Source organism: Ambystoma mexicanum, chromosome 8 (genome assembly GCF_040938575.1).
Source record: "Ambystoma mexicanum isolate Mex_15411 chromosome 8, UKY_AmexF1_1, whole genome shotgun sequence".
In the NCBI taxonomy this organism is placed as follows: domain Eukaryota; kingdom Metazoa; phylum Chordata; class Amphibia; order Caudata; family Ambystomatidae; genus Ambystoma; species Ambystoma mexicanum.
The window spans coordinates 1,573,265,814-1,573,289,271 of NC_090929.1; the positions used below are offsets into that span (position 1 = coordinate 1,573,265,814).

The window sequence follows — 23,458 nt, forward strand, 5'->3', positions numbered from 1 at the left end:
GAATAGACAGCGAAAGTGTCATAATTGTCATACTCGTCGGAAAATGTCCATCATCCCGACCACAGTTGGCCAATTGGGACTATTTTGCTTGCAATAAACCCTAGCATTGGTTATTTGAACCTCGTGTCTGGCGCATCCTTTCGTGTATGGTTATTGCCTTGTTTCCATATCGCGAGGGACCCCTAAGGGCCCCTTTCATGCTGTGTAATGGAAATGATTATTGATGCATTGTGTTAGTGACCGTGCAGTGGACCACATAGTGGGTTGGCTGTATGAAGCCCATATCTCTCAGTAATGGTAATGCAAAGAGGGCAGGGGGGATATGGATATATATATATATATATATATATATATATATATATATACTCTCACTCTCTCTCTCTCTCTCTCTCTCTCTCTCTCTCCAGCTGGTGGAGAGTCCAGAAGCTTGAGAGGTAGTGAGCCAGCTTTGGCTTGTTGGTTGAATTGGTACCATGTATTATGGGCTGATGATTGTTTTTAGAGGAGGTGCTTTTGTGAAAGAAAATGGCAGGCTGTCTGTGAACCATTTGTGGATGTCTGCATCACTACATAGTAGGTGCCCATGTTGGCATAAGATTCTCTGCAATTTGTAGCTGTCTTGGCTGAACTTAGTTACACATCTGATTTTTACTTAACTATGTTCATCTCTTTGGGGGTAAGACGTGCATTCCTGTTAATTGATGTGGCAGTTTTAATTGCAGTGGCAATAGTCTTTTCTTGGTATCCTCTGTTGGTGAATCTTTCTTTGAGAAGTTTGCACTCTGCTTGGTATGCAGGTGCATTTCTGCAGTTTCATTTTGCACAAATATGTTCTCTGACGGTCATTCTATGGCGGATTGTGGCGAATGGCACCAAGTTAACTTCTGTTGATTTTGTGTGTAGGCCCTCTGTCATTGTAATTCTGATGTCTAAGAAATCAATGGTGTTGTAGCTTTCATTCCCTGTCAGTTGAATGTAACAGTACTATTTGTAAATGTGGCTGTTGAGTTGGCAAAAGCAAAAACTTGTGCGTAGTGATTCATGAAAAGCTCGGCCACTGTAGCATCCATTCCAAGGTCACACGGTTGAAAAGTGCCTAAAAGTCTCAAAGGTTCAGAAAGAAGTTGGACCAAAAGAAAGGGACCAGTTAGATGGTCAAGACGGCCAGCCCAGTCCAGAAGGTTAAGGGATTATTATTACCTTGTAGCAATCTTTAGAAAGGGAGACCTGGCGACACGGTACCTTAAAGTGGTGAGAATACTCGAGCGGGGGTAGTTGGTCCTGGCAGCGGTTGCAAGTCGGTGCTTCGTCGGGGAGGAAAGCAGCAGTCTTTTGTACTGCCAGGGAAGAACCCAGCCGCGGAGTTCTCAGTTCAAAGGAGCATTCCTTTTGTTCGCGGTCCAGTGGTATGTGGCTATCCGGTTGCCGGGGTGCTTGGCACGGGCAATTCGACCACAAGACGTCCTGGGATGCGAGAAAAAGAAGGTAAACTGGTTGTGCCCACCAGTCAGGGGAAGAAGACTCTCCAGCAGGGAGATCTCCTCTGTCGTTGGGAAGTGGTGAGTCGGTGGTGTCGTAGCAGGTCGGCTCAGCTTCTCCCTCGTCGGATTTTCAGGTCCTGTGGCGACTTCTGAAGTTCCAGTCCCCAAAGCCCTGCTTTTATGCAGCACACCCCCATTCACTCAGCCTAGCTGTCAATCAAACATGCTAAGTGGTGAGCCAGCTGGCTCACCACTTGGGCCAATCACACCAGAGTGTGACTTGAGTTACCAAGTTAACTCAGTCCAGGGTGCTTAAACCCCCTCCCACACCCCCTGTGGTACCCAGACAGAGTGGCACCACTTTTGGAGGCTTCTGTGGAGAAGGCCGCCAAAAAGTGGAACAAAGCACTCCACTTGGGTTGGAGTCACAGAAGAGAACACAAACGCCATTTTAGAATAGAGTTCTGGCAAAAAAATACCAACCGGCGAATTAATATTAAATAAATAAACCTGCGGTATGTTTGAGGCTATAAGAATTAAATAATTAAAGTTGGTAGCCTCGAACAATGGGAAAATCCCATAGAGATATATTCGTGGTCGAATATAAAAAGTAGTATCCACTACCACCAGCCAAAACTTGATCAGGGGGGATGGAGAAGTGCCCCCTCGACTAACAGACCCCGGGGCAATCGAATTGCCCCGACCAGTATGTCCACAATATGATGGTTTGTACTGGTTTCTGTTCATAATTTGGGACTAGTAAAGCCAATGGTGACTTTACATGCCCTGGGAGACAGTAGTCAGTCCCAGGGTATGGAGTCTATGGAGGGGTGTTACTATGACACCCCTCTGTCACTGCACTGAGGGTGCTGTGTAACACACATAGTAAAAACACATGAGACCCTATGGAGTAAAAGACCCCATAGCCCATAAAACACATTAACAGTCAAAGGAACCCCTCAAATCATGTCCAAGAGTGTGAGGAAAAGAGACTCACTCTTGGCAGGAGAAAAAAACAAACTCCAGAAATCCAGCAAACCTGCTGGGGGACTCACTAGGTTAGGAAATTCAGACTAAACCGAGAATTCTCCCTAACAGTTGGGTCAAAACACGTGTCAGCTTAAGTGTGTAAATAAATCATCCTAAACATGAAGTGATGAGATTTCTCATTTATTTTAAAGAGTCCACTCTAAATTACGCAGTCAGCCAATAAGATCTGAGCCAGCACCCGGGTGACTCAGTTCTTACCCAAACCCACTCTAAACCTTGCCAAGATGCAAAAGCACAGTCTTTTAAGTACCCCTCACCGGCAGCAGGATCTACTAACTTATTACAATGATCAGCTCAGTGATCGGCACATTCTAGTGCTCTGCCCAACACGTATTTTCACTTAGAATAAGATCACTGCAGCTCAGGATCTACCCCACCAGCAAACATGGCAGAATGCCTTCTATTTAGGAACAATCACATTAAAACCCTCTTTACACCAATAGGATTCACTGCCCATGCATTTCCACCACGACCTAACGCACCAGAGAATCGCCAACAAATAATTGTCAAATTTGAGAGCACCCGGGTGCCAAACCCACAACAAAAATACTACATGTGTCGATCTCTCACCACTGCACCGTCACCATCGCCAAAACTCAATAGATCACCCAACCCTGCAAAGGGGGCTGGACACAAGATCCCACACCTGTGTCAACATAAGCACAGACTCTCCGGCACTGGGCACTACAACACCAGATGTGCCTGCTGCTTTTTCACCATCCAGGAATTCAAAACACCATGGCGGATTCCCTCAGCAGTGAGCTCTCTTTATGCCATGAGTGGTATCTACAGAGCGGTCAACTTCACCATGTTTTCCACCGTTGGGGCATGACACAGAGACCTTTTTGCAACCTTCAACAACTCAGGATTTGGATCTCTTGTTGATGCAAATCCTTTGGCAGCAGGTTTTCCCACCCAGAGAGCCTGGGAGATGCATTTGCATTCCCTTGGGTGGGGCGGTTTCTTTAAGCGTTCCCACCGAGTCCGCTGGTAGCACCAGTGATAAGCGTCTTCAGACAATATCCGTGAAACTGACCTTAGTGGCCCCTGCAGGGCTGCGACAGTTGGCTACTCAGACCTCCTTGCTCTCTCCTCAGCCAGTCAAATCGGTTTCTATCCCTGCCACAATCTACTATCCGGGATCAAAGGGGTAAAGGAGTGGGGGGGGGGTGCTCATCACAATCCGGCCTCGCTCAATCTGATGGCCTGGCTCCCTTGTTGCTAGAATTTGGTGCAATCTCTCTGCTCAAGACTGCTGGGGCGTTCTGGCTCGTGCCTGTGCTCCCTCCACACTGTCCTGTTATAGGAGCAAATGGAGTTGGTTTTAGATCTGGTGCATGGCCCACAAGCTAGACCCCCGGGCTATCCAACCACAGGACCTACTGCCATATGTACGGTTCCTGGCACAGGCTGGTTTGGCGCAGTCATCTGTTAAAGTACACTTGGCTGCCATCTCCAGTTACAGCTGTGCACCTGCACACCCTCTCTGGTCTCACAGATTACTGAAGGAATTCATTAGAGGCCTGTTCTGTTCTTTCCCTCCAATCAAACGACCAGCCCCAGCATGGGAACTCAACATAGTCTTATCCACACTCCTGAAACCTTTCGAGCCACTGGACAAGGCCTCGCTCAAATATCTGTCTTGGAAAACCACTTTTTTAGTTGCCATAACATCTGCCCATAGGGTAGGCGAGCTACAAGCTTTTTCCTCCAAGGCAACCAACTTGACATTTCACAAATCCAAAGTTGTCATGCATTTGTACCCAATTTGCCCTCCCATTTCACCTTAATTAACCTGTGATGCTACCAGTATTATTTGGATTACATCACCCGCACAAAGTCCTTCCTGCAAACCTCTCAGCTATTTGTGACATTTGGTTCCTCTGGCGCAGGCAAGGCACTTTCCAAGCCTTCCATTTCCAGATGGCTATCCTCCTGCATCTTTGTCACCAATAAGCTTGCAGACCTCTTCCTGGCAGACACAGAGCTCATTGGACGAGATCAGTAGCCGCCACAATAGCTTTCCTTGCTAGGATCCCCTGCCAGATATTTGCGTTGCAGCCACTTGGAGGTCGGAGCACATGTTTACCAAGTGCTACTGTGTCGACATGGATTCTGAGAAAGAGTCAAACGTTGGCCAGTCGGTCCTTCGTAACCTGTTGTCAGGCTTGATTGTGAAAGATGTCTGCGGAAGCTGCTGAAGCCCCATGATCCCCCCAGAGATGTAATCCTCTAAACTGAATTAAATTCAGCTAAACTGGGTACACCTCAAAGGGAAAAGGGGAAATGGGATAAAATAACAAAATACCAGGTTCCGTGCTGAGGACTCTCAATCTGTAGAAATGAAAGAAGAAATTCACTCTAATTTTCTACCAACCTTTTTATAACTGGTAAAACTTCTTAATATCCTTATAACATTAATGTATTAAAACCATACCTGGCTTTCCTCTACTGAATGCCCAGAGGACACCTTTACTTATCACTTGGCTCCAAGAATGAAGACTTCACTGGGAAAGAGGAACTCCGCTTCAGATCCTGGGATTATTTGGATTAGCTGAGAGAATATCTTCTCTTCCTATTTTAAAATGTTACTTGGAAGTCTTTTCCTTGTCTGAAATGTTGCCCATGAGTAAATAGTTTTGCCTTTGCCTTTAAGTTGCTAATAAAACCTCTGTGCATGCGTTCACTTTAAACTAATAGATTTCCTTCCTTGTCGGTTAACTACGCATGTGCGGAGGTGTTTGCCTTGAAGTGTTTAGTTCAAAATACTTCCGCGCATACGTACTCCAATTCTTTAGATTCCTTTGAGTACTGCGCATGTGTAGAGGTGCTTGAAAATGCTAGTTTAGAAACAATTCCGCGCTTGCGTGTCCTTCGTTTATGAAGTTGGTGTAGGAAAAGAATCCTCGCCGCGCACGCGTAATAGATCGATCACGCAATTGAATTCCAATGTTAGTCAATGTTAGTGAATATAACTCTGAGCAAGCGTATAGTTTTTGTTCTATATGGTTATATTTTTAACAAAGTTCATCGAACAAGCAACGCTCTTGTGATCCAGTAATTAACGCGCGTAACACATGGAAAACGGAACCGACGAGAATCGTAATGAGTTCACCGCCGTTCCCTAACAACCAAAAACACTTGCGCAGTTAATGGAATATTTCTACACGTCGCTTTGACACCACGTCGGGTTTTCTCTATTAAGAGAAAACCCTCAAATGCAGTCGGCGGCCGCCTAGTCTTTTTCACACTCAGAGATACAAACTGTTTCTTAGCAACCACGAGTTCTTAGCTAAAGAAAATTAACTTCCACCCTTCAGATTTTCTTTTACTCTCCAGAATTTGAATAATTGCAACTTTTAACTTTACAACTTCTTAATAACTAATACATTTGTTTCCTGGTATTTTATATTTCAGATATGAAATTTACTAGAATTTCTTAAAGGAAAACAAAGAGCCTCTCAGATGGGCTGCTGACAATGAAAGGCAGTTCACAATGTTCACTGCCTGCCTTTCATTCACTTCATCCAATTAAAAAGCTTGTTGCAAGTCTTGTTGAAAATCACCATCTTGCCTTGCGAAGCTCTCCTTACTCTGTATGATTGAGTTAAGGCAAAACCAATAATTTAAATAAACACTCAAACCTACTCTCTCTCCAGCATAAATCCTTACACCTAAAAGCAGAACCTGACACCTGTTAAAATGAGGCCAGGGTGGTGACCAGAAGATTTCAAGGCAATCAGGTAGAACCGGGAGGTGACTTCCTCGGGTTTTGATTCCTAAGCTGGGTTCTCCGAGAGCCCCGGCCTCCTCAACTTGAGGGAACTCTTCTTTATGATACACCCCTCTGCTGTTATTGATTAGACAGATGTGTTGATCATACAAAAGAGCGGGGAACACGCGCCCCGCCAACCAATGCTGTAAGAAGGTAAAAAAAATGTGTGTCAAATGACCAATAACTTGAATAAACAGTCACCCAAGTACTCTGTAATACCTTAAGCTGTTGGGGTATATATGGGATGTGACGGGGAACTTGAAGAAAGCCAAGAGGACCTGATTGAGGGGGTTAATCTGGTACTTAAGGTATGGTGGTATTAGAAGAAAAGGCGACTATCTTACCACATAAAACTTGAGATGGAGTCAATGGAGAAAAGTCCAGAAACAACAACAGCGTGGAAAAAGTAACAAAGGGGAATGAAAGTATAAGATACCTCTCCAAGGTGTCATGAGGGTTGTACTATGTATGAGTTGGTGCACTGTACTGCAGAGCATGCCTGGTGCACGCGCTGTAATTCTTGATGTTTTTGCAAGTAAAGTTCCCTGGAGGTTCGTAGATGTTTGTTGAGTTGCAAGACAGAAAGGGAGCAAGCTGAGTTGGGTGTGTCAAATACACGTGACCCCTGAACAGATGTTGGGAGTTGCACGTTCTCTGTAAGAGTAATGCAGTTCCTTAAGGAATTACCTTCCGATCAGTAAGCAACGAAAACCAATGGTGCGGCTCCTGGAACGAAGCGCACGGAGGACAGCCCTCTGAATTAGACTGCGGAATCTGTACCTCTGGGATCGCTAGGAAGCAGGTAGTCCTTCGGAGAAAGAAGTATGTTCTATGGAAGTGGGAAGATCTTCGGGAAGCTACTGATGGTAAATGGCAGTTCGAAGTAAGCACGAGAAGTCCTTGTAACGTTGCGAGTTGTCTTTAGCCGGTGATAACCAAGATACAGGGATTAGGCGATAGCAAGTCGGAACAAGAGTAGCCGGGGTCAGAATTCTTGTAGAAATCAATTTTGGAAAGTGACGAAGTAAATAAAAGCAGCGAGTCAATGCAGCAACAGGGTTTTAAAGTCAATGAGGAAGGCCGAGTCACCGGGCCTGTGTCGCGGGTTGAATCGGCTGACGCCGCCCATGACTTGGCCTATGTGTTTGGATCAAGGAGAACGGAACTGAGACCCGTCTCCAAGGCAACCACCAACTGCCACAGCAGAGCAGCCAAGCGACTAGCTGAATGGTGCAAGCGCCCACTGATACGGGGTGAGCGAATACCCCTAGGTGTAACACCGGTTTGCGTAAGGTTAGTGTCTCCATGGGTAAGTTTAATACATAGAGCTTGCCTCTGCCCAGTTATGGTTATGGTACTGCTTTTTAATCTATACAAAGCATGCGCCTCTATGAAAGATCCAATGCTGGAGAAGCAATTGGTTACTTACCTGTTCCTCAGCATTGGTATCTTTCATAGATTCACATGCAACTCTCCTGCCTACCCCAATTGTCTCTTCTTGGCTCATAATACCACTCATGTGTGCTATGCCAAGATTTGAAGATGGCTGCCAGGGGTGGAGTTAAGGGAGCTGTTCCTATTGGTTATGGGCAGTATGAGCCAGATGTGACTGTACTAGAGACCTAAGTGACTTAAATTCAGTTAACTGCTGTTATCGAGGATTCCAAGCCGAACAACAGGAAATATTCCCAACATGTGAATCTATGAAAGATACCACTGTTGGAGAACAGGAGTTGGAGGTAACTAATTCCTTCCCCCTTTGACCTGCACTATAATAATAGATCCAGGTGAGGGCACAAGACTAACTGGATTACGGCATTGACATCAGGCCAGGCTCTATCTGGCCCAGAGTTATTTGTCCAACAGGGAGATAAGGAATGAAAGTAGTTTTTTTACTGCAAAATGCTCCATCGGGTCAATCCTGTATCGGGAGAGAAATGCCTCTGAACCAGATGTTTCCTCAGATACTCATAGGGTTGGAACTAGACGAATCGCGTGTAGTTGCTTGTTGATCCGTTGCTGCCAAATTGCTTACCCTCTGCCTTCCCCATTGCTGACCCTGCCTCCCTTGTATCACTACTTGCCTCACTCTTCACCCTATGGTGTGTAAAGGGGGTCTGTTGCTTACTGAAGCTAGTTCTGTGCTTAAACATGCCATTAACAGCACTTTTTGATATTTATCTGAATCTTCCCAAACCCTACGACCTCCAAGGGCTCTGGCTATTGGGCAGTCTCTTGATTTCACAATATCACAATAAATATTCACTTACCTTTTCCTCTAACACTACATTGAAGGAAGCACAGGTTTTTTTCTTTATTTTCTGTATCTCTTCGGTCATATAGCCCACAACACCATCAGTTACAGCTCTCGTCTTACCCACACGAGTGCCCCTCTCCCCCATTTCTGTTGAACCAGCCTCGATTGTATTGTAATGCAGAGAGATCACAATAGGTAGATTTTCCAAGAGGCCAGTATGGATGAGAGCATTTCGGTCACATCTTGCACCCCCTGACATGTAACTTACTCATCCCAACCCTCTTGACCTAGATGAGCCGCACCATCTGTTGGAAAGTTATCCAATTCCACCAAGAAAGCACAGCGCTGATTGTCTCTTACAGAGTCATCACTTTGCACTCCTCTATATTCCATCAGGTAGACTGGCAGTGGTGGGAACTGGATAGATGGACTGGCTTTTAAGCAGCAGCATATCACTTTGCCTGACATAACAGACTACCTCTGCCAACCAATTCTCTGCTACCTTTTTCTCAATTGAAGTTTCCCTATAGACACTAACCTTATTCTCCTCTCACTCATCCTCGCCATTGCTTCTCTTCAAAACACATACACAGTAATCTGATATTGCATCAAGAATGCTGTCAGGCAATCTTTAAATCCATTCCCTTTTGCAATCTGATCTTTGCGCCCGAGTGTTTGTATTCTCTTCAAACGAGAAGACAACTTGTTAAGCTGGATCAGGTTCCCTTTTTTCAGTTTGAAATTTGCCTAAATACCTTCAACAAGCCAAAGCTTACTACTACTTGCATCTTGTTTCATTAGTTTGATTGTTATGCCTTTGTGAATTCTACAGTTTCTTTGAGCATTTGTAAAGCATACAAATTTTAGTTACACTGAGGTATAAAGATGAATGTATTTTATTTATTCTAACTAAATCGCCTCCAGCTGGGGACTGTGAATGGAGGGGGGCCCTAAAGCCTAACTGTGCCCTCTTGGTGTCTGTTTTGAAATGTCAATGTCCCCTGTCTTGGCCTGGATATTTCAAATAGGAGAGATCTGTGGGCACACTTGCATATCCATCAGAAAGAATACTACTGATGGTAATTGCTGTGCTGTCCGCTCCACCCCCATGAGTAATTCAGTGTTGAGCATCTTTTTCATTAAGACCCAGCTATAGGCTTTCATCCGTCAAAAGTATGGATGAGAATCTAAGGTGTACATTCACTCATTGGCTGCTTAGCCTGCAAGGTTAAAGTTATACTTGCTTCAATATATTTACTATGTAAGCATTATAACCTTTTGAAGTGTGTTATCTTATTATTGGCAAGTTCCACCGTCCCTAAAGCTTGTGAAGCTTTAGAACAGGAGTTTGTGTGCAGAGTTGTGTATTGAAGGTTGCAGATGTGGAAGAACATGTTGCATCAATGATGCAGCAAAGTCTGCCATCTTTTGCAGCTTATTTTAATGTTGCCTTCAAGGAATCAATCGCAGACTGCCTGCTTACACTGTTCAGGAGCTTCTAAAAGGTAATGCATGTGCTGCCAGTTTAGACTGGTATAGTCTTCGTCAAAACACAATTTTGCTGGTGTAAGTGTAGGACTCTACACTTGTACTTTGGGACTTAATTTAATGGCTACTGTCAACTACTGTATAGCCACATACCTTGCTTGGGCATTTAGGGTTGAGATTGGATGCTCATTATACAAAGTTCATCGTCTGCAATGTCACTTGATTGCTTATGTATCCCAGACTTCTATCATGTTTGCATAATACGTTGAGAAATTGAAGCATTTGAACGTGTCACATTTCTGAATATTTTATTTTCCTCAGAACCTCATCTTGTCAAATAACCTTCTGAGGAAGCTTCCCCATGGGATTGGAAACCTGCGGAAAATAAGAGAGCTGGATTTGGAGGAGAACAAGCTTGAATCTCTGCCCAATGAAATTGCTTATCTTAAAGATCTGCAGGTAAGTGGGTTACAGAGGGTGTATGGTTAGTTCCCAAACCATTTTGACTTTCAAGATATGTAACAGTTTTGTAACCAACTACTGTTTACTCATTCTTGGTCACTCTAGTATTCTCCGCTCTGGGAGTCTGAGCTTTGCAGTACATTATTTAATTGAGGACGTTAAGTGCTGTACTTGAATGTATAAGGTTAAATTAAGTAACTGACAATTCAGGCAGTGTTTTAACTGAAGTTCAAAAACAGTGGTAACCTATTCACTAGTAGCCACTACACAATGAGTTAAACAGTTAACCATCAGGTTATGTGACCCTTGACCATGAGCCCTCAACATCCTCACCTCGATGGGCTACAACATAATCCTGCTGTGGTTCCTTTCCTACCCTCTACATTGGACACCAACCCGCCGAGATGGGCTCCAACAAATAGAAGCGCTGTCTAGTAAGCTACAGTGTTCCATAAGACTCATCCTGTCCCCAATCTTCAATCAGGAAATTGATCCCTCCTCACCAACAGATGCCAAGATACACCAATACACAGGTGACAGAACTTTTCCATATTACATCGACATCCATCTACTCAAGCACTCTTGCAAGCCTAGATATCTAGTGCCTCACTGAAGCCCAACCTGACAGACTAAATTCCTTCTTCTAGGAAACCTCACCAACCATTCCCCAAGTCAATCATTAGCAGCCAGAAATGAAGCGCAACAAATGCTCACTTCCCTCCACGCAGTGCAAAATCTTTCAGCTATTGACTTTTAAGTGATATGCAGGTCTCGGACGACTTGGCAGCACTATACCAACTTTAGCTGCTCTGAAGAGTCCAGCCTTTCATCCATGCCTAGAGTTTTAGAAAAGATGTCCAAGTCCTGGGCTTTTCCCACCTGAAGAGTGGCAACCCACTACTCTCAGCAGTCCCTGGTGCCACCGGGCCCCAACTGAAAGCAATACATGCTTCAGCATGCCTCATCACGGGACTAAGAACATTTGACCACATTGCCTCCATTTTCAAGGAGCTGAACTGACGACTTCAAGCAGTTATGTTCAACACAGCCTGTATTACCTACAACACAGTTCTAACCAAAATACCACTCTACCTTGCCAAGAAACCCACCATCTCCAGAGGCCAGTGGACCACCACAGGCCACAACCTCACCAGACTGTAAACCGACAATCAGGCGGGTGGACTAGGAAACTGTCCTTTTCCTGCTACAAACCAAGTCTCTGATCAGGCTTCCCCTTCCCTCATCTACACTTCAAGAAGGACTTGAAGACCCCACTCTTCAAAGAACACCTCTACCATTGATAATTCCTACAATCCACCCTACTTCTCTTATTTTTCGGTGACACTGCTGGGAGAGCGTTCTTAAGTGTTCATGTAAAATTTGATAATTTACACTTTTCTCTCTCTGGGCTCCATGGACAAACCTCCAAAATAAATGTCTTTACAGCAACCACAGGTGCCTGTGGATAGATGAGTATAGATCTTGTATTTGTCTTACCAGGCATCATGATAAACTGGTGCCAGGCTTGTTCATATAAAAGGTTCAGACCTAAAATAACACATAGAAGCAGCACATGTCATATCGATGGCAAATCTCCAGCTTCTGTAGTCCTGACATGCGAGGTGGAGGACAGGAATCTTCTTTCTGGCTCATTTTCCATGTCGGCTTCTAAGAGATTGAGTTGGAAATTATTCAAAAAGCAGAGGATGCAAAAATATCTCCTTTGTTGAAACATTCATGTCCCACCCACAAGGTTGCTCTCAGCGCTCCACCCAAGATTCCCCCATACTCCGAGGCCCAAGAAGGTATGCAAGAACAAATGGCATAAACCGGGTCATCAGATTAACAAAGTGAAAATCCTTGTCCATGCCACACACCTTAAACTATTGACCAAAAAGATCAGTACTTTAAAGCAGTGTCAAGAAATCTACCCCCTAAAAGGCTCAGAAAAGGCCACAGAAACACTGCATAATAGCAGCCCCAATATAGAATTTGATAGCTGGAAAGGAACTGAAAGCAGTCTTTATGCAGAGCCCTGGCTCTAAATCACATGCCACCATGGCCCGACATGGTCCAGGTAGGCCACAGTGAGCGCTGGTTCTTGGTACTAAAAGGAAGTCAGAAAAGCTTATTTTTAAGGGACGGACTATAACTCCGAAAGAGAAATCTATAAATCCACATGAGCAATAAAGGAACTAAAGACTTTTATACATATTAGTTCTCCAATGAGGCATTGTACGTGTGCCTAATACACTTTGACTCAGATTCTGGGCCACACATGAACATCTGTGGGGAAATAAATTAAGATAGCACAAAAGGGCCAGCTTACTTTTCAGTTGGCTATCCAAATGTGTATTTATGCAAGACGATCTTGCACATGTTAAAAAAATGTTTCTTGAACCAACAAGAAACACTCAAAGTGAACAGGTATCAATACAGGTCTGTAGGCATACATCATGTGCAAAGTCATCAGGCTTTACGTTTTTACATGGTACAGTTATGTTCTCACAATTCTCTGGGCATTTGTACATGGTATCGTTTTTCTCCATCTTTGCCAGCCAACTGCCTGTCCTTTCTCAACTGCCCTCTGCCAAGTTAAATGTCACCTGCCTGAGTGGGCACAATCCCCCTATGCATTCCCAGTCTTGCTATGGTCGTCCCCGCTGGGGGCGTCTTCACCCTGGTGGAGCATTCTCTGCGTCTATGCATTCCAGGCCTCCACCCCCACATTACTATGTACCCGCCTCTCCCGAGGGCCCAATACCACACTTCAATTTCCACTAGTGCCCATCTCGGAAAATCCCCCCCCCCACCCCCCACCAGGCCTCCACCCTTGGGCCTTCCGCCACCTTCCAGGCAATTGCTATTCTACGTTTCGCAAGTATACAAATCAAATCTTTAATTTTGGCCATGTGTTTGTGCTGTCGCTGGTCTCTCAGGAATAACCCCAGTAAAGCAATTGTGCATTACTTCTGACCTGCTTAACAAGGCACGCTTTGGGGCTGCACACAGTAGGCAGCTACGACACTGGTTGAGTCCTGACTGCGGGTGGTGGGTGTTGAGGTAGATTTCTAAAATCAGCCCTTGAGGATTTCAGGAGGTCACCCTGTTTATGGTAAACAGGGGGTGGGAGGAGGCACTGAACGGTAAGCCAAAAACTTATCAAGGTAGTGTGAATGAGCAGTCAAAGCTTAGCCTCAGGGAAAGTGATTGGTATAGGGCTACAATGAGTCCACACAACACCAATAATTAAAGTTAGTCACTAATAATATAAGAATATATTTGCGTTGGGCCTGTATGAACAATGAGCATAAGAAATCACAGGTAAATAATGTAATCAAAACATAATATAGGACGGCGATAGCTGCCCTATAGTTGAGGGGTGTTGACTCCCATAGGAATCCCTGAGAATTCTTTCGTTAATAACTTTTGATTCGAGTTACTGATTTGACCAAAATTTTGAAAGTGATGAAGGACTCGTGCCCCTCCCGACCCCCCCTGCCCGACTGCATATATCTATTTGTTAAAAAATAGTAAGTGTCTAAGATTTTCATTTTTCCAAAAGTGCGGCCTACTGCCCATTAATTTTCCCATAGACAAACGGGATCAATGTTTGCCAGAGCGCACAGCCCAAACCACTGGATGGATTTGGATGGATTTGGACCAGGTCCGAAACAACTTGAGCACAGAGTGTTGATTTGCGATCCATGTATGGTTTGGGGTTATTCCGTGCAGTAGTTATTTAAATTTCTGACGGAGAAGGGTGTGCCCCCTTCTCAAAAATAGATGGCTATATCGCTGGGATTTACCCAAAACCAGGTTTTATTTTTTTGTAGAAATTAAACTCCTGCCATCTTGTTTTTCTCTAGATGCGAGAGGTATCCATGACTAAAGCGGAGTATGAAACCAGGAAAAAATCTATTTGCAGGTCAAAAATGCAAATGCAATCAGGGTAGAGATGGGTGATGGGGTGGGTGGCTACAGGGTACCAAGTGAAATTTGGGAATTGGAGGTGGTCTAGGGACTGAGTTTGCAACACAAAGCTTTTTGTAGCCTCGGCTTTAGCTTCCAATAGCTGTCCTCTCAAAGCAAACTGCGTCACAAACAGCGTGTGTTGTGGGGGAAAACGGGCAGGGCAGGGCAGGGTAGGTGACGAGTCCATCTGCGAATGGGGGAAGAGGCTGGCACAGATGAGGGGGCTCTTGGTGGGGGCAGTAAAGCATTTTTCAGCCTTTTTTCCGATATTTGCGACTACATCAGAGGCTATAAAGGACTACTGATAGCCAAGGGCATGTGCAGTTCAGTACCCGTGGCTATACATTTTGGGATGTCAGTGTTATTTATTTTTTTTTTTTAGGTATAGTGATATTGGGGGTGTAAAATCACTGCCCATGGTCAGTGAACCGGTAGGTATAACTATTTTTGGTGTTCTTTTTAGACTTTAGGGAAAAACAGAAGAAAATAGTTTTTAAAAAAAAATTATACAAAAAGGAGCTATTCTAATCTAGTTTTAGATGCCCCATTCACTGTATTTTAGTCTCTGCATTGTCACTCATGCTATTATATCCTGTGCCTAATAAATGTTTCCTCACCTAGTTTACTGTTATGTATTCCCTGCTTTCTTTATCTTCAGCTACCTTACATAAAATAACATGAGCAGTGTTGTACTATATTGATCTTTTTAGTTTTATTGTATTCTAAAACTCAAAGTCCCCTTTAACTATTTGTAACTACGATAATAAGTCCATGATCTGTAGCTGCAGGTATACATTTTTCTGGTTATTATTTTACTGTATTTGTGTACTTGTATGCAATAGGTAGTCCTTAAAAGGACTGTTTTGGGGTACGCTGAGTGTAGTATTTTAGCACGTTTGGAATACTAGTTTGAAATGAAGGAACACAGCATTTCCTACATCGGTTAGGTGTACTCCATCAGGTCTATTGAAATTGGCCATGTAGAACTGTATGTTTTGAAATCCATAATTGGTTGTGGTCTTTCATGAATGCTAAACTACTTCATTAACATTTCAGTGATTTCTCAATTTTACCATTAAATCTGGTGGTCCATCTCCATTTTTGCCTCGAGTCAAATTGGAAAAGATAATGATGGGGTGAGGAAATAGTTCCATTAGTTGTCCCATGTCTTGTTTCATCATTTAAGTAAGGGACTCACCTCATACATTCCACCAAATCATTGCCGCCACAATGAATTAGTATGATGTCTGGCTGCCCTGTACTTATTAGACTTAGCAATTTTGGAAAAGCTTGGAACCAACGCATGCCCCGCACTACACACCATTTAATTGTAAAATCTCTCAAACCTAGGTTCATATTAATATTTAGTTTCTCACAAAAAGCAACACAGTTTTAAAACCGGCCATGATCTCTGCCGTCTTTTTTTTTTTCCTGGAAAATTATTCCTAGTTTGAATTTCTAGTAGTGTGTAAGAGCAGGGTATGTATAATGTGTGTTTTCCAGTTTGTAATTGGTTGAGGGTACTGTTGTAATTATCCGCGCCTATCCAGCAGCGCATCGTTGCTACCCACGGGTGTTGGGGGAGGTTTCTTAAATCCCAGACTTTAGAAAGCTATCCCAGTGGTTTGTAGATCCCCAACTCTTAGTATCAGTCTGTACTACTCAAGGACCTTGGCAGAGTGGCAGAGCAGTCAGACTTATCTTAAGAGGAAGATGTGAGCTGTAGTTAAGAACACTGAACCTAGCAAGTAAAGCACATCAAAGAAACACACATACATGTAGATTAAAATATATATCTATTATATTTATACAAGAGTCACTATTAAATACGTGGCACAAAAAACCATCACACACAGACATACTTTCCGATGGTCACCTTTTAGTTGGTAGTTGCTGTACACATACAATTGTTACTGGAGTTTGACAGTTCGATTGGTAATACCGCGCACCCACAAATAGGGTTATTGTATTAGTCTGCATACACAAATAAGCTACTGAGATTAGGGGAGGAAAACTGTTGGCTAGTGTTATCCTAGCAGAGCTTCAGGTTCTAGAGGCAGTTTTGCAGCACAGCAAGTCTTTCAAAGTCAAAAACAACCCTAGCTAAAAGGCTGTTCGTAGCGGCTTAGTCTTGCAAAGCAGAATAAATCAAAAGTTCCTGTGGGTGCTTTCTAGTCTCTAGGAAGGATGATGGAAGAAGGCTTAACCAACGTTGTAGACCCTGCAAAAGGACTCTCTAAAGGAACAAAATCTGCGGCTTGGGTCTGAGGTAAGATGGGGTTGCCCTGGACACCTCTGTGCACTCCAACGCTCTGGAGCGACTTGCTGGAATCAGGTAAGCAATACCTTTTTCCCCACAGTACCTTTGGTTAGCCGAAATGTTTGTGCTGGATGCTCTGCAATGTTGCAGCTCTGGAGCCGAGCTCCGTATTCTTTGGTCTGACTGAAGGCAGGACAATGAACAGGATCTCTCAGCAGCAGTCTCGAGGGAGGACCTGGGGCACGACTTTCAGCAACTTCCTGGTACAATCTGAAGTTTTGGTGCCTTTTCTGTAGCAACAAAGGACACGGATTGCCTGTCAATCTTCGCTTCATACTGTCCTGCACTCTGATGAGAGGGTTCTGGGCAAGTTGGACCGAATAGCTTGAGTGTCCTTGAGGGCTCAGCAAAGACTTGGACGGATTCAGTATTTCCACGACGATGCACTCAATGGGCGGCTGATCTCCTGGTATTGGGGTTCGTCAGCTCTGGAAGCTCACAGGACCTCGTGAGATGGCTCAAATCAAAGTTATTCTTGGGGATGGTTGTTCCCACAAGCCAAAGGGAAGGAGTCCTCTTCGGAGCTCCTCTGTCGTACTGAAAACCGGGTCAGGACAGCAGTGTTTGCTTCAGTGTTGCAAACGGTCTTCAGACTTCTCTGGTTGGTTTCTTCGGTTAACTTCAGCTTCCAGTGGCCGACTTTCTTTTCACTCCTGCAATCTCTCTCTCTCAGCAATTTACAGAAAGGGGTGTTTGGCTTTCCAATCGGGACAGCCAGACCCCCAGGGGGGGCTGGTCCTCTTCAGGCACTGTGGCAGACAAAGCACAGAGAGGGCATGGAAAACACCTCCACTTCCTGTCTGCCCAGACATTCTGGAGCCTAGGCGGGGACACTCAAGTGTTCGCGCCAAAGGCAAAATGCACACACTGATCTCCCCCTGCCAGAATATTACAAGAAGGGCTAACAAAGAACAACCACACCTATTAATGGCGAAAAAAAGAAGGGAGGCCACAAGTTGGTACTTGGGTGTCCCTATTGTGCACTACTGTGGCTATGGACATAGCTTGCGGCAGAGAAATTGCACAATAGTTGGTAGAACACGTCCACTGCCGCCAGCCATACCTAGGAGATTGTCTGTGACTAGAAAGGCACAGGAGCAGAGAGAAGGGGGATACTATGTATCCCATTGGCACTCCACATATGGTGTCTGCCAGTCTCTCAGACTATAACGTTTTGAGAGAGATATTAAGTTACTCTAGGATAAAAAAAAAAAAGAATCTCAAAGGAGGACCATAAGCGTCCCCAGCAACACTGCCCAAAAGGAGCTGCGTGCTGCAATAGTAAAATACAGATGCATTTTAAGAGGTACGGAAGAAAATAGATGCCATAGCACAGGTAAAATACAAAGAATAGAGTTGCAAAAGACAGAGCCCTTAAGAATGAATGAGTGGAAAGGGTCCACTCCTTCAGGATTAAAGAAAAAGGCCCAGAAGCCAGCAAAAAGTGCTTGGGGCCTTGCTACGAGAGGGTATGAAGCATACAAATTATAAATCTCACTTAGAGCGTGTAGATGTGGTACCCTGTGCAGCTGCAGCTATATTCTGGCAAATGGTACTTTGTGTTTGTGGACATGTGGTAGGCGCAGCTATCAAACATTTTGGGTGGTGTAGCATCATAGATGCATTGAATGTTTTGGAGCATTGGGAAAAAGAAGGGGAGTGGAGGAGGGCTGGTAGGCATGTTGGGTACACTTGTTTGGGGAAGTGGAAATAGATTTCTTTTTTATTCTTAGCTTTTTTTAGTACTTGCGCGGCCAACGCCAATGGCTATGAAGGGCTTTTCTATAACCGAGTCATGAAAAGCATGTGTGTAGGCACATCTATGCTTTTCGTCATTTTATTGGTTGTACATGTAGGCGCAGTTACATTTAAAGCTGCATCTATGAATTATAAATTGTGCTATAATATTTTTTTTTTAAACATGTTTATTTTAAACAGGCAGGTTATGACAATACAAAGCTTAATCACTTGCGACATGAAGCATAAAGCAATACCACTTGATGCTCTTCCCTCCCCACCCTCAGGTCTTAGGTTCCATCTTCCCGTCCCCGCTGGGGATCTCCATCTTGAACAGTTCTCCTGGCCAGTTGGGGCTTGAATGTCAGGGCCGGGAATCTTTGGTCAAAGTCCAAAACCGGACCCCAGATATTGTGGAAGCGATGTAGAATTCCTGCCCCGGCAGCCGTCACCTTCTCAACGCTCAAGATGTCCCAGACTTTCATCCACCAGAAAGGCATAAGCGGGCCTTCCGTCGTTTTCCAGGTGCGGGCTATCGCGTTCCTGCCCGCCAGTAAGCATTGGGATAATAGTTTGGCCTTAGGACCAAACCTTGGGTAGATCTCGGGGATCGGCGCTCCAAGGAGAACAGGTTCGGGGTCCAAGGGCAGTCGCACCTGAGTGATGTCTGCTATCGTCGCTAGGCATTGTTTCCAAAAGGCTTGAGCCTTGGGGCAGGACCACCACATGTGGAAAAAGGAGCCTATTTGGCCGCATTGTCTCCAGCATTGTGGGTCGAGTGTGGGATTCATGTGATGAAGTCTTAGGGGAGAGTAGAACCAACGCAGGAGGATCTTGTAGGCGCATTCTCTGTTTGTGATGCAGGATGAGGAGGTGTGAGCCCGGGACCAGATGTCAACCCACTGTTGGTCTTCAATCGGACGGCCCAGGTCCGCTTCCCATAGGGCCATATACCGAGTCTTGGAGGTTAAGAAATCCGTTTGGAGGCGTTTGTATAGAGTGGAGATTCTCCCTCGGGGCGGGAGCTCATTGAGGGTCAATTCGATGGCTGTGGGGGGGGGGGGCGGATAGCTGCCTGGCGAGTCTGTGGATGGGTGCACCAATGGCACAGCTGGGTATGTGAATTTATCCTGTTCCTGGATCCTAAAGAGTTCTTTACATCGCTCAAAGGTGCAGGGTTGGCCCCCTTCAAAGAGTTGTCTCAGGGTCTCCAGGCCTCCTGCTTGCAATCCAGGACTTAAAATTCCGGGCCGACAGACCAGGTGAAAAGGTCGGGTTCATAAACACCGGGGAGAGGGGGCTGAGCCCCGTCGGGATCCTCTTTTGTTTCAACGCCTTGTCCCATACCGAAATGGTGTGTTTGGTGGTCGCCAGAAGATTCAGCCAGCGTCGCTGCTCCGGAGGAGGCATATGTGGGAGAAAGCATAGTGGGAGGGGTAGTTGCGCCTGTTCGAGGTCCACCCATCTAGGGCGGTTAGTAAGGATTTGCCACGATTGAATACAGGACAGCTGAGCCGCCATTTGGTATTTCTGTAGGTCTGGGACCCCGAGGCCACCAAGTTTCGGGCTGCCCAGCATCATGGATTTAGGGATTCTGGCTTTTTTCCCCCCTCCAAATAAACTGCAGCATTTTCTTCTGTAGGTGTTGAAGGGCTGGTGCCGGAACCAGCACCGGGAGTGAGGAGCAAGTGTACAAGAATCTCAGTAGTAAGTTCATTTTACAGGCTGTAATACGGCCCATCAGCGATATCTCTTGTGCCACCCAACGCTTTAAATCTGCCTCCAAGTCTGTAAATAGTGGGGGGAAATTAGCCAGATAGACCTCGCTTGGGTTAGCCAAGATCTGGACTCCTAAGTAGCTGATTCCCTTGGTCGTCCATTGTATTGGGCACAGAGGGATTAGGGCTTCTCGGTCTTCCCGGGTCAGACCCACTTCCATGGCAGCTGATTTCCGGAAGTTGATGGCAAAGCCTGTGACCCTTCCATAGCTTGTTATCTCAGCCAGGGCTTGAGGGAGGGAGGAATGGGGCTCTGTGATAGTTAGGAGGACATCGTCTGCATAGAGGGCCAGCTTGTGGTGTGCCGTGCCTGATTGGAAGCCTTCGATTGCAGGGTTCAACCTGATCTGTTGGGCAAACGGTTCCATGATCCGTGCGAAGAGGAGCGGCGACAGTGGGCATCCCTGTCTAGCTCCGCAGGTTAGGCTGATAGGAGAGGAAAGGGTGCCATTAACTCTGAGAAGGGTTTTGGGAGCCTTTGTAGTTTGCTAGCGTCATAGTGCAGAATTCCGGGCCAAATCCAAAGGCCTCAAGGGTGAGCCTCATAAAAGTCCAATCCACTTTGTCGAACGCCTTGGTTGCGTCCAGGGCCAGATGCACCAGCTTCCAGGAGTCTCGGGAGGCAAGTTCCACCAGCTCTAAGGCCCTCCGGATGTTGTCGGCCGTGGAGCGGTGTCTGAGAAAGCCACTCTGACCGGCACTGATTATCTCCGGCAAGAACTGAGATAGTTGTGTTGCTGAGATTTTAGAATATATATTAGCATCTATGTTGAGCAGGGCGATGGGTCTATATGACGCATGGTTCTTCGGATCGCTTCCAGGTTTAGGTAGTAAGACCGTAATTGACTCCTGCATGGACAGGGTTATAGTGCCCGTGGTCCTGAATGAGTTAAACAACTGTACCAGAGGCGCTAATAATTGGGGTTTGAAAACCTAGTTGAATATCCATCTGGGCCAGGGACCCGGAATTTAAGGGCTTTTATTGCCTTGTCCACTTCCTCGTCGGTAATCGGTGCCTCCAGAGAGTCACGGGCTGTTCGTTTTAGCCGGGGAAGCGCTGCACTCTGTAGGTATTCCCTCTGTTCCTTCATGTCCCGTACCGGAGCGGTCATCACCTGGGGCAGGTGGGCCGTTGCGAGCTGTACTTTGTCCTGGTCAGCGTAATGGACTTGTCCCGCAGGACCACAATCGTGTTGTTTCTCTTCGCCTTGGCAAGTTTGGCCACCAGTAGCTTGTTCGCTTTGTTGTTCTTAGCATAATAAAACTGTTTAGCTTTTGCCATTTGGTGGGCAGTGTGTTCGGCGTAGTGGGCCTCGATCTTTTTTTGCGCTATCCGGATGGCCTGCTGAGTTTTAGGGGTCCAGCCCTTCTCCTTATGGGTCCTTTCTGCTTTTTTAAGTTCTTCCTCAAGACCCTGGCGAGTTTGCAGTTTATGGCTGTGATAGGCCGCTCCTTGCGCACTCAGTTCTCCCCGCACTATTGCCTTCATTGCGTCCCAATTGTTGGCGGTGGAGGTGTCTTCTCTGGGGTTCTCCTTAAAGAAGTTGGTGATCGTGGTTGCGATCGCGTCTGAGTGGCATCTCTTTAAGAATTGGATCATATAGTGTCCATCTGCGCTGTTGGGGGTTAGACGGTTCCTGCACTCGGATTTCTAAGGTCACCGGGGCGTGATCAGACAAGATTCTGGAGCCGATTGTCACGTTGTTGGTGAATGTGAAGATTTGCGGGGATACTAGGAGATGATCTATCCTGGAGAAGGTTCTGTGGACATAAGAATAAAAGGAAAAGTCTCTTTCGGATGGGTGGAGTACCCTCCATGAGTCCACCACCCCCAAAGTTCTGAATAGTTGCAGGAGAGCCAGGGCTATAGTGAGGTCTCCAGCACTGGGTGGATACGACTTGTCTTTCGTGGGGTCTGGGACCCCATTGAAGTCCCCACCAATCACTATCTGGCCCTCCAGAAAAGGAGAGAGTCGTACTCGGGGACTCAGAACAGCGCCTGGCCTGAGTTGGGTGCATATACAGAGATTATAGAGTAGAGTTGTCCCAGCAGCAGGCATTTCATCGCCATGTACCGCCCCTCCGGGCAGCTTATGGAGTCTAGAATTTGAGAGTTCAGTCCCCTCCCAAATAGGATTGCTGTGCCACCCCTCTTTGAGTTTCCAGATGCGAAGAGTTTCTTTGGGAAGTTTCGGGAGCGCAGGCGGCTGTGGTCCGCCAGCAGCAGATGGGTTTCCTGTAGCATAGCTACTGCTGCATCGTCATTCTGAAGCTTCTGTAGGATGGACTTGCGTTTGGCGAGTGAATTCAGTCCCTTGACATTCAGGGAGACCAATCTCAAAGTCCGATGTTCTGGGGCTAGTTCCGGGGCCGCTGACAAGTCCTGGGGGACAAGGGGAGAGGTAGAGGGATCAGATTATGTCGCAGAGTGTATGGCCATTCATTCACCTGCCTATGGGGATTTTGCTCGGGCCGCCAACGGGAGGGCCGAGTTTTAACTGGGGGTGGTGGACCTTTTGTAGATCTAGAGCCTCCCCTGGCCAACAGGGCCATAGAACAGTATGTAGCCAACATGGCTAACCTTACAGGTAGTCTCAGTGGATCGTTCCAAGGACTCATAGGTGGACTGTACCTTGGAACCGGGCATGGGCTGTGGAATAATGCCCGCTGCTTTGCGGATCGAGCTCATCTGTGTTCCTTTGGTTGCTGATCTGCTTCATGGTGCCGGACTGACGAGCCGGGACGGAAAGTGGTGGCTCCATCATGGGACCACATCCGGCTTCTCCCTCCTGCTGAATCTGGGAACCCTCGACCAGGAATATTGTGTGGGGTTAGGGGAGGCCACAAGGTTTGAGTCAGCCATTGCACCGGAGGGCGGGGGAGCCGAAGGCCTGGAAGCATCTGGGCGCAGGATGTTTTCAGTATCTTCCAGGTGGCTAATTTTCCTTAGTGAGCCCTTGTAGGAAAATTGCAAGGCTGTGGGAAAGAGCCATCTGTAGCTGATTTTTTGGGCTTGAAGAAGAGTGGTTAGTGGGCGGAGGGTGCGCCTCTTTTGGAGAGTAAGAGGGGAAAGATCCTGAAAGATTTGGAGGGAGGCCCCTTGGAATGTGATTTCATCTTTGGAGCGGCTTATCG

The 23,458-nt window shown here is 45.9% G+C and overlaps 1 protein-coding gene across 1 annotated transcript in view; it reads left to right on the top strand.

Moving 5' to 3' along the window:
• Nucleotides 1-23,458, top strand: part of SHOC2 (SHOC2 leucine rich repeat scaffold protein) — a 1,004,889-nt gene that overhangs the window by 770,741 nt on the left and 210,690 nt on the right. Inside the window, exon 7 of the mRNA XM_069611778.1 lies at nucleotides 10,373-10,510. Coding sequence (XP_069467879.1) covers nucleotides 10,373-10,510 — 138 coding nt within the window. The remainder of the gene's footprint in view (nucleotides 1-10,372; nucleotides 10,511-23,458) is intronic.